Below are 12,393 nucleotides of genomic sequence, written 5' to 3'. Positions count from 1 at the left end.
ACCAAAAAAAAAAAAAAAAAAAAAAAAAAAAAAAAAAAAGACTCAGTGAAATCCCATTATTGTATTCATTATACACTAAGAAAGGTACGATGTTAAGGATGGTCACTTGCGGTTATATCCTTATCTCCTATCAAAGAGCTTCCAACCTTAGATGCCTGCCGTTGCCATCTCTGGTATTCAGTCAAAGTCTCAAAGCTGACATGATAGGTCTGAGCTTGGGCTCCAGCTGAGCTGAAAGCAAGGGAGTGTTGGCGGCGCTTCACTTCTTCTATCTGAAGAAGAGAAGAAAATCGTAACTACTGATCAGAAATAATGGTCAAAAAGCAGAAACAAGACATACTTTTTAAAATGACAAAAAATCTGAGCAGACATTTTTCCAAAAAATATATACAAATAACCACCAATAACATGAAATGACAATCAAGATCAACCGCCATTAAGGCGAGGGAAATCAAACTACAACAAAGGCTGGATGCGGGGTATATAGCTGTAATTCCAGTACCCAGGAGGCAGATGCAGAAGAACAGAGTATTCCAGGTCAGTCTGGGCTACCCTAAACTGCAACAACTCAACTTACACAGATTTGCTAAAGATACTCTCTTCCTATCACCACAGAACCATTTCTATCTTTGGCATCTCATTTTGGATGACATTGCTTCTGAATCTTGGCAGACCAGCTACAAACTTACAAGTTATACTTGCAAATCAATACATTCTAGTGCTTACTAAAGATAGAACCAAGTGGCAGAAACACAAAATACTTTAAGCAAAAAAGAAGCAGATTGTGAAGACTCACTAAAATTAAAAATTTGGTAACATTCAATTGTGGTATTTACAACATAATCATTGTTCAATGGTAAGAAATCAGTGCAACTATAGAAGTTGGTGTCAAAACAAAGAATTTCATTGAAAGAAACAGAAAATATTCTAGAACAATCTTAAATGTTTTACTGTGGGGAACTGGAGAGATGACTCAGTGATTAAGAGCTCTTTCTGCTGTTGCAATGTTGGGTGGCTCACAGCCATCTGTAACTCTAGTCTCATGGGACCTGATGCCTTCTCTGGCCTCGAAGGGCACCAAGTACATATGTGGTGTATATACACATATACAGACAAAACACTCATTCACATAAAATAAAAGTGAAAGGGAGGAATAATTTAAATTAAGTACATTTTAGATATATTAAATTATATTTGTATAACTCACCCTTAAAAAAAAGAAGAAAAAAGAAAAGACTTTGTCAGGTATGGTGGCAAACACCTTTAATCCCAGCATTGGGAAGAAGAAGAAGGCAGAATGCTGGGAGTTCTAAGTCTGCCAGGAATATATAGTGAGACTCTGTCTCAAGCAAACAATAAATAGACTGATGGGAAAAGCTTTGTAGCAATAAACGCCACTACAAAATGATAAAAGGAATATCTCACCATTAATAGTTAATAATTTATAAAGTTGTACATATGTAAAACTACAAAATCAATTTATATAATACTAAATTAACATAATTATATATAAATGTTGACTTTAATTTCTATTTCTTATGAGTAATTCACAAGACTTTCTCAGTATTTGACTATGAATGACTAAACTTTTTTTGCATTTTAGTTTTCATTTTTACTAATGTGTATTGTGTGTCTGTGTATGTCTACACATGTGCCAGGCCCACATAGACCAGAAGAGAGCATGAACTCACTAGAAATGAAGTTACAGATGGTTGTGAGCCGCCATGTGGGTGTTTGGAATTGAACCTGGGTCCTCTTTAAGAGCAACCAATGTATTTAACCACTGGGCCATGTCTCCAGTTCATTATTTTTAAGTTTCAATAGTCATATTTCCCTTCCAAAGGTTTTTACTGAATCTTCCACAGGATTCTTATTTCAGATTTTTTGTAGTCCTATTCTGTCTTAGAAAATCTTAAGTATATTTATTTTCAAGGTCAGTGTATCCATTTATTTCTACCTCAGTCTGAAAGGAGTTTTTTGTTTTGTTTTGTTTATTAAATTTGTGGACATCGTCATTAACATAAAATATCCTGGTGTTTTCTGGGACTTGGCAGCAAGCACTTCTGTCCTCTGAGTCATCTCTCCAGCACAGGTTATCTGTTTTTTAAATACAGTATTATATCTATATTGTCATATATCTAGACCAATTACATATTTCAAAGTATGACTGCCCAACATCATTTTCTCAGTGAATCCTCTTCAGTTCACACTAGCTTTGCTGATCAAGCTTCAAAACAGAAAGAAAAAAATAATATCTAGCTTCCTATAAATATTAATCTATCTATGGTCACCTGTCACTCTAGCAAATGAACTTTTTGAGGACAGATATGTCACATTTCCCTGGCTGCTGAATTGAGACTCATGACCACCCAACTCTATGTTTCAAAAAGAAGAAACTTGAAGGAGTCTATCTTGGTAAATGATGTTGGCAGCTAATTCTAGTTCCCAAAGGCAACTTCTGTGTAACATCCTGGTAACAACATCTTGGTATTATCAGCAATAGCATCTAGTTCCTAGATATGGAAGCAGACAGTTCTATAACATTTGCGGGGTGGAGGGGGTGGAGAGCCCTGGAGCCTCCCAAGAGTCTCTGATATAATCTTTCATGATGTTCCTATTGGCCTCTAAGAAAATCAGGCAGGGTATTTTCTTTTCTTTCCTTTCCTTTATTTCCCCAAATGCTGGGGACTAAACCCAGGGACTGACAAGTGCTAGGCAAGCACTGTATCACTGAGCTATGGCCCTAGCTTTGAGTGTGTGTGTGTGTGTTCATGTATGCATGCACATGTATGCATGTGGAGGCCAGAGAACAACCTGGGGGGTCACTCCTTGAGAGCAGTCCACCTTGTCCTTTAAAACAGGGGTCTCTGATTTACCTGGAAATGTACAAATGGGATGGACTGGAAAGGCAACAAGCCTCAGGAACCTGCCTGTCATTGTCTCCTCAGAATTAAGATTACAAATGTGTACCACCACACTTGTTTTTGTTTGTTTTGTTGTTGTTTGCTCATTTGTTTTCTAAACAAGGGTTCTGAGAATCAAGCTGAAGTCTTCCAGTTCTTCCTTTATCAACTGGACCTTAACAACCCACCCTTAACATTTCTAAATGACCAAGTTAATATTTAAAATTTTAAATCTTACCTTTCCTCCAACCAGAGGCAAAATATGCATCTTTCCAGTTTGACAATCCTTCACTGAGGAAACAATAAGGCAGGTACCGCAGAGAACAACTAGGCGTTCAGCCCATTTGTGAAGCTGAGTTTTTCCTTTGCGTACATTATAGATGCCAGACAGTAGGATTCGATCCAGATGATCCATCTGGCATGGTTTTTCTGAAAAGAAAACACTACTTCAGAATGTACCATTAAAGAAACATAATACTGGAAGAGAAGGAAAATGCATGAGCCAACATTCAGTAGCCCTATTTATAGACATGAGGAATGAAGCAATATGGGTTTTACAAAATAAGATCTTAGCCCTAAAATAACACCTACCACTGCACTTATACAGTGGAAATACTTGTGAATTTTGGCCTACACCCTGAGTCTTTACCTCAGATGTGACTGCTAATCCTTCTCAAAACAGCCACCTTTCACACAGCAAGGAGTCTATATCATGGACTTTGGGTTCAGACTCACTGGAGCCTGAATGCAAGTGATGCCACTTCCTTCAATTTCATTACCTGGCCCACTGAGCTTACTGTCCTCACAAAGTTTAGATTCTATCATCCTGTATTGTCTTAGATTTTATTAAGCTACCTTCCAGGGTATTCTTGTAAAAAAAAAAAGTAAAATAATATAAAGTACAAAGCATAATGGGAGTACAAAAGATATATGGTATAAAAAGATAGTCATTGATATCAATCTATTTTAGAATAAAGAAACACATAAAAGAGTTCTCTAATTCTGTATATAATATTCCACCCCTCTGGCCCTTGCAAGGAAAAGCTTATGGATGGTACTTCAATCGACTGCTCCCATGATGGAGGCAGGAGAAGAGCATGCACCTACTTCTCCTTGTTCAAGCACCCACCTTTCCATCATGATCATATGCCTGAGATAGAGAGAATAAAACAGAACCCTGAGACAAAAGAGCTCTTTGTAAAGGCATTGACAGAGACAAGTATCAAATACAGAAATAATGGGGGTTGAAAGTCTGGTAAAATGGCTCAGCTGAGGCCAGATGGTGGTGGCACATGCCTTTAATCCCAGCACTGGGGAGGCAGGGACAGTCGGATCTCTGTGAGTTCGAGGCCAGCCTGGTCTACAGAGCGAGTTCCAGGATAGGCTCCAAAGCTACAAAGAAACCCTGTCTCAGGGGGCGGAGAGAGATGTCTCAGCTGACAAAAGTGCCTTAATTACCCCCTCCCCCAAAACCTACATAGAAGGACAGAACTAAATGCCCACAACTTGTCCTCCGACCTCCAGATCTGCGCTATGAAAAACATATGTCTGCACACGCATGTGCGCGCACATACACACAAATATATACAATCAATCAAAATCAAAATAAATAACCAAGGGAAGCAGCAGAAATAAGAGGTGGCACAAACAGTAAACAGAGCTCTCCAGGGATTACCAACTGATTACCCATGTGCCCTCAGGCACCACTTTGTTCACCTACTCAAGCATTTCTGCATATGTAATATGAAGAAATAGGTCAGATACTCCAAAGATTCAAAATTACATTACTCAAATAAATTGTTAACACTGGACTTGTTGGATGGCCACTTCTACTATAAGTCAATTTCTCTGCCTACATTCTAATTTCCACTCCTCAGGGAGTCTGGTCCTCTCAGCTCTACACTTCCTAAGCTTCTACTGCCTGCTAGACATTCCCAACTGGGTGCTCACCAAAACTTAAAACGATAAGATATATACTAAACGACAAAAGGGACTATTGATAGAGCAGTTAATGAGCTTGGGAAGTAAGTGTAAAAAATTAAATACGAATAATGACATATTTGTATTTTTTTTAAAGATTTATTATATCTGCCTGTAGGCCAGAAGAAGGTGCCAGATCTCATTACGGATAGTTGTGAGTCACCATGTGGTTGCCAGGAATTGAACTCAGGACCTTTGGAAGAACAGCCAATGCTCTTAACCACTGAGCCATCTCTCCAGTCCCCGACATATTTGTATTTTATCTGTGTTATTAAAAAAAAAATTTCTGAAAGGTAAAATATAAAAACAAAAATTACAAATATACAATATGCACATAAAATAAGAGTAAGAAAATAGAGACTACAAAAGTATTATATTAGTGCAGTTACTTCTACATTTCTGAGTCTATTACTTTTTAAATTGTATGGATGTATGCATGCGCATGAACATGAAAAAACATGGCTCAAGAGACTAGAGGCATCAGCTCTCCCTAGAACTGGAGTGAGAGGCAGCTGTGAGGCACCAGCAAGTAGGTGCTGAAACTCAGGTCCTCTCCAAGAGCAGTATCCACTCTTCGCTAGTGAGCCAGCTCTCCAGCCCCAGCACGCCTATATTGCAACAAACTAGTTTCAGATATGCAAATTAACCTGAAGCAGTATGTTTTTACAATTTGGATAAAAGATTAACTTTTAACAATGTTATTTGATATTGAAAGAGATGTAGAAAAATGAGTACTCTACTGAATAACATGCTTACTGGTAACACATATTTGTGTAATTTAGGAACAGTTAGTCAAAATTCAAAAGGCAGACCTGTAATGACTCAAAAGTTCTACTCCTATGACTAATGTCTTCCTCCTACACTCTAGAAGTCAGCCTCTCTCCTTTTCCTGACAGTCATCTCCTGGTTCTCTTTATAGGTTTGTCATTTGTAATACATACATCCTATATAAATACAGGCTAAACTACTGTAACAAACAGGATATAATGGCTCAAACATAACATCTAACTTTGCTCAGGTAGGTATTCTATGTAGCCAGAGATCAATACTGTTATTCAGAAAGTCAGGATGACGGTGAACCTGCCACTTCTGACATCTGACTTCAAATACTGTTCTAATTATTGTCATCCTAGCCCTCAGAAGAGGAAAGTAGCAGTGAGGAACAGAACAAGACATAGAAGCGGCACTCATGAGTTCCATGTCCTATCATGAAGAAAATACAGCCACATACGCACAGCTAATTGAAACAGGCTAGGAACCATCATATGCAATCTACAATTCTGTTACTCACGACTTAAGATATACAAACTACTACTGCACACCTCCACACAATATGGCTGAGATCCACGTGTTTCAGCTTTTGGGTGTTTCCGAATTCTTGTTGTTGTTATTGTGCTTGTTTTTTGTTGTTTTCTGAGATAGGATCACATGTACACAGGCTGCTCTTGAACTTGAAATATAGCCAAGAATGCCCTTCAACTCCTGATCTTCCTGCTTCTACCATACAGTGTTGAAAGTTCAGGTATGTGCCACCTTGCCCAGCTCATTTTTGAACTTTGAATGGAAACATACTATGTGATCTGTGACAGTTAACTGTCAGTCTGACTGGAATCACCACAGAAACACACCTCTGTGTCTATGAAGGGATTCCTACAAGGGCTAGTGCAAGAGGTAAGACTCACCCTGAAAGTAGGGAGCCCCAGCCCACAGACTAGGGTCACAGAGAGCTGAGCACCAGCATCCTCTCTCTGCTTCCTGACTGTGGGTCCAATGTAAGCAGTCACCTCCCACTCCTGTTGCCATGACCTCCTCTCAAACTGGGAGCCAAAACAAGCTTCTCCTTTCTTATGTCAAATGTTCAAAGTGGCAGAATCACTGTCATCCTGATTTCCTTCTGACAGTTTTTTTATTTAAAAATTTTTTTTTCATTTTACATACCAATCCCAGTTCCCCTCTTTCCCCTTCTCCTACCCCCATCCCACCCCCTACCCGCTCCTCAGAGAGGGTAAGGCCTCCCTTCAGGAGTCAATGAATCTGACAGGTATCTTATCACAACAAGAACAGTAACCAATCAGGTTCTTAGTTATAGCTTCTCATTTGCATTTAAGCTCTTTACATGAAAGTCTCTTAAACAATGTAGGCAGATGCATTGTAGAAAGAGACATCCTGAGCTATCCATCCCCAACTATAACTTCTCTAACAACTCACACCCATGCGATTCCATTTCTTCTCATATAAGGGATAAATTAATGTACTTCAAGTCCTCGCAGCTGATCACGTCAGCCACTCAAATTCAGTGATGAAAAATGTATTTATTTGCAAGATTGTCACCTTCTATCTCCACAGTACTGGGATAAAACCCAGGGTTTTACACAGGTTAGACAAGCACTCTACCGCCGTACTGACTATCTCTTGTAGCTAGGGAACACAGGAGGAGAGCTGGTTTGAACTTAGGCCCATGACCTCAATGACTGTGTTCTATGTAAGCTGACTCATCCAACAACTCTACACATGAAATATTTAAGCTGATTACTTAGCACTTTGCTCACAGATAATACTTCAAATACTTTCTTTCGGTTAACTATGAATGCTTCTGGATTCAAGAACTGGAAAAGAAGGAAATTCTCTCTTATTGATAGTCTTAAGATATGTCCCACATTCTCTGACACTCTCCTTCAAAGGTGGAACCTAATTTCCTTCCCCTTCTGTAATGCAGACTGTGATTAATGACTCAGTTTTTGGTTGTTCTGTTGTTGTTTTTTTAAGACTTCATTTCCTTTTTTTAATGATTTATATTTTTATGTGTACTGGTCTGCATATATGTCTGTGTGAGAGTATCAAATCCTCTGGAGCTAGAGTTACAGAGAGTTATAAGCTTCCATGTGGGTGCTGGGTCCTTTCGAAGAGCAGCCAGTGCTCTTAATCACTGAGCCTCTCCAGGCCCATTTCTTTCTTTTTAATTATGTGAATGTGTCTCTGTCTGTGTGTGTGCAAGTGAGTATAGGGGCCCACAGGCCAGAGGAGGGTGTCTGATACCCTGCAGCTGGAGTTACAGGTGGTTCTGATTTACCTGGCATGAGTATTGGGAACTTAACTGTGTTCTCTAGAAGTATGCATTCTTAACAAATGAGCCATCTCTCCAGCCTCAGTAAACAGAAAATGGCAAAAGTGAAGTGAAGTTGTCAAAAAAGATACTGAGGCCTGCATGTGTGTGTACACTGTGTAGGTGGAAGTCATGTTTCATCCTTGGCTGCTACACTGTAGGTACAATTAAGCAATCCATGGAAAGTCGATATAACAAGGAACCAAGGTGTACTACCAATAATCAGTAAGGAACCAAGGCTCTAACCAACAACAGCCTTTAAACCACAGTAAAAAGTGAATGAATCCTCAAGGCTGGGAAGACAGTTCTGTGTATAAAGCTGTCTGCTTCCAAGTCTGACAACCTCAGTTCAATTCCTAAGACCTATATGGTAGAAGACAAGAACTGAGAAGTTGCCTTTTGACCTCCCCATGAATATCATGCATACTTGCATGTGTGCGTGAGTATACACATGCAAAGATATTCATATATCCACAAATGTAATACAAAAAAATTCAAGTGAATCTGGTTGGAGAGATGACTCATCTCGTAGTTCAGATAACTCATAATCATCTGCAACTCAAGTTCAAGGGATCCTACTCCTCTGATAGACTCCAAGGGCACCATGCAAGCAGATAGTGCATGTACATACATGCATACATATAAAATAAAAATAAGTTTAAAAAGTGAATCAAGCCTCAGATGATCATTTTATGAGACTCAAACCTGAGCCATCCAGCTAAAATTGCTCCTTTATTTCCAACCCAGAGAAATTACAAAATATACATTTGACATTACTATGTTTTAAGGTAATTTGTTACACAGCCAATAGGTAACTCACCTACCTCTACCTACTTTCCCCCCACCTATTTGCTTGTTACCTTTAGATTTGGGCACCAGATGCATACTATTTTATAAAATAATTACTTTTAAAATTCCCTTCAATGAGCATAATTTTCTCACTCAAATTATACTAACTTATCTAAACCAGTGGAGTTCATTTTTAAGGTTTCCCAACTAGCACCTGACAGAACCACCATCCAACAGTATCAAACACAAACTCACTCTTGTAGTTTATACTGAAACTATTCTCTTACAGAATGCTTCATATGTTCATACTATAATTTATCAAGTGGTGGTGGTAGAAAATTGGTGGCATCAGAGTCAACAACTGTGCTACATCCTTCTATGTAAAAGAAATTCTGAGGGCTGGTGAAACTCAATGGATCACAGCCTGGGCTTGCAATAAGTCTCCAGCAATACCTCCGCACCAACCAGGAGCCTGACCAGCACCAGATGTCAGGCAGCTGGGTACTATTATGATCTCTTTGGAAAGAGGAAGCATAGTCCCACCCAGAGCCATGACATTCTAAGAGAGACAAGGAGACCCACAAGCAGGCCTGGGGCCTGATATGGGAGAGAGAGACAAAATAGTTCATATCCTGTGGCAGAGGCATATCGGAGGAGGCAAAAGAGATGAGGAGTGGGCTGAGGTGAGTGACTTCATTGCCACCCATGTCTGGGTTCAGATACTGATGCATCCAAGGTCTCTGATGTCTGTGGCTCGTGATCCTACCAAAGGCAGAGAGGATAAGGCTATTCAGAGTTGGTCCTGCCCCTAACTGACTGTAACTCTAGGGAGAACTGGTCCTGCCCCTCACTGGCTAAAATACTCAGGAGAGAGGATCCCACATCTCTCCCAGGCAGCACAGTAAAGCTGACGCTGGTTGCAAGGCATGGGTGTACTGACCCTGAGGACATAAGAATAGAGGAGCAGGTCACATCTCTCTCATCTGTCATGTGGTGGCATGGGTAAGAAAAAAATCTCCTCCTCTCTTCACTCCTCACCTCCTGAAGCAGGTGGAGGACCTGACCCAACCCCTCACTAGCTGCAGCACTCAGAAGAGCAGGCCCTGAATCTCGCATAAGCAGCACAATAGACCTGACCCTATGGTCCAAAGTGTGGGTGAGCCAGCCCTGAACTTGTGAGTATGGGAGAGCTGTCCCCATTACTCATCTATCTTGAGGCAGCATGGGCGGGGTAGAAATCTGCTCCCCATCAACGCCTGAGGCAGGTGTAAGAGCTGGCCCTGTCCCTCATCCGCTGTGGCACTTCAGAAAGTGTCCCCTACACTTTGCCTGGGCAGCACAGTAGAGCTGGCCCTGAAGGTGTAGGTGTGGGAGAACCCACCTTGAAGACATGAAAGCTGGAGAATTGCCCTGCTCTCTGCTCAGAACTGAAAGGGGGGAACTAGTCAGGGCAATGTTGAAGAGCGAAGACAGGGGAGAGCTGGCAGGCTGACCAACTTTGCAACTACCCAGTTCCATACCCGGAGTTATGTGTTCACCACAGCAACATCACATCTGTGATCTGCTGGAGCACAGGGGTGGGAAGTCGTCAGTCCTGTGGACCCAGAGTTGCAGGAGCTCCAAGACACAAGACAGTAACAGGATATACAAGAAGAGCCCCAGTGAGGGCCCAGCGTTGATAGTGCAACAGAGACCAGGGGCCTCGAACAAGACCAATGATTCTTTTTGATAAATGCCTGCATGTAAAAATATATGTATATAGGGCTTTATTGTATGACTCCCTGTGAAACACTGAAGCTTCCATGAAGAGATTTTTCCCCTTTTTCCTTTTTTTTCTTTTTTTCCCCCAAAATTTTAATTTTTTTGCTTAGGTGGGGCGAGAGATGGGTGGGATCAGGAGGGACAATATAAAAGACACAAAAAATAAATTTAAAAAAATAAAATAAAAAAAGTAAGAAATCCCAAGGCATTTTAAAGCTCGACTTTCATTCTGGAATAAAAACACTCACTGCAAAAAGAACCCACTTCAATCATAGTCAATTAAAGGGCATGCTATCATTTCAACTCATGATTTTTAGTATTTGCTTTATTAATTTCACTATATGTATCTGGGCATATGCACTTGAGTACCACGCTGGCAGAGGCCAGAAGAGGGTAACCGATTCCCTGGAGATAGAGTTACCCAGGGTTGATTGTGGTCCCACTGTACATGTGTGCTGCAAACCAAGATTAGGTTTTCTGTGAAAGTAGCACATGCTCTTAACAGTTTGAGTATATATATAAAATATATATATAACATATATTTTTTAAAATTTGTTTTTCTTTTTCAAGACAGGGTTTCTCTATGTAACCACTCTGGCTATCCTGGAACTCACTCTGCAGACCAGGCTGGCCTCAAACTCACAAAGATCCACCTGCCTCTGCCTTCCAAGTGCTGGGATTAAAGTTGTGTGCCACCACTGCCCAGCATCAGTTTGGGTTTTTAAAGAGTTTTATATTAATAGATGGTTCAGTTCCTCAAATTGACGCTAATTTTTCTCAGATTTGCCTTCAAACTATCAACTATTCTCCTCCACAAACCACCAAAGGATTTTATTTGCATTTCTCTCTTCCGACACTTAGTAACTCACTCACTCACTCACTTGCTCTCATATCTCTCAAGAATATCTATGTATTGTTTTCCTACTCTGAAAACACTTTTTGTTTCTTCCTTTTTCAATTAGCTGAAGGGAATATACACCACTTCAGTTTATAAGAAACAAAATCATCTATCCAACACCTTTCCTGATCTCTTAGGGTACCACAGGCATGTACGTGAACACACACACACACAATAAATCTTTAAAAATGTAAATAAGGTATAATCTAGTAATGGTATAAAATAGTTGCAATAAATAAACATTTAAAGGGAAGTTATTTTTACAAATAAATTTTGCTATTTTTTGGTTTTTCGTTTTGTTTTTTTGAGATTGGGTTTCTCTGTGTAACAATCTTGACTGTCCTGGAACTTGCTCAATAGACCAGGCTGGTCTCGAACTCAGAGATCCACCTGACTCTGTCTCCTGAGTGCTAAGACTAAAAGCGTGCACCACCACCGCCCAACTTGTTTTTGCTAATTTTTAAAAATCTTCCTTTACTACCTGACGTTTTGTTGTACTTTTGACTGACTTAAAAATAACTTTTGATATAAAATACTTCTAGCAAACAGAAGGTAAAGATACAATCAATTTAAAGTAGTTAACAGAATCACTACTGATAAAGCCTTACCACCATAAAATCGAATCATGCAGCTGAGGTCAGGGTTCGTAGCCTCCTCCTGTATGCGCACAGGATCTTCAAATCCCAGCCTTGATAAGTAATCGTAAACAATCTGGAGAGGCCGTTCAGTGGGTTCCAATCTCCTGCTTACACAATTCAAAACATAACACATGATAAGTAATAAAGATGTGCTTATTTTCCTCAGCTCAATTTCGTCTTGATTTTTACTCCAAGATCAAGCAAGACTGAGTGTGTGTGTACATGCACAAGTGTGAAAGTGCACAGACAACAGTGGTGGATGTCGAGTATCTTCTATCGATCTCCGTCTATTCCCCTTAGGCAGTCTCTAGCGTCTGGGCT

At 40.0% G+C, this 12,393-nt stretch overlaps 1 protein-coding gene across 2 annotated transcripts in view; it reads right to left on the bottom strand.

Annotated features, from left to right (window-relative positions):
• The window catches only part of Phlpp2 (PH domain and leucine rich repeat protein phosphatase 2), a 78,193-nt gene that overhangs the window by 36,152 nt on the left and 29,648 nt on the right, over positions 1–12,393 (bottom strand). For both annotated transcript variants that reach the window (XM_057753735.1, XM_057753736.1), the window contains exons 3-5: positions 12,043–12,176; positions 3,142–3,332; positions 147–272 (exon numbers count right to left, since the gene is read on the bottom strand). In XM_057753735.1, coding sequence (XP_057609718.1) covers positions 147–272; positions 3,142–3,332; positions 12,043–12,176 — 451 coding nt within the window. The remainder of the gene's footprint in view (positions 1–146; positions 273–3,141; positions 3,333–12,042; positions 12,177–12,393) is intronic.

Source organism: Chionomys nivalis, chromosome 21 (assembly GCF_950005125.1).
Source record: "Chionomys nivalis chromosome 21, mChiNiv1.1, whole genome shotgun sequence".
NCBI lineage: Eukaryota > Metazoa > Chordata > Mammalia > Rodentia > Cricetidae > Chionomys > Chionomys nivalis.
Note: the sequence above shows the minus strand (reverse complement) of the source record. Positions and strands in the feature narration are given on the sequence as shown.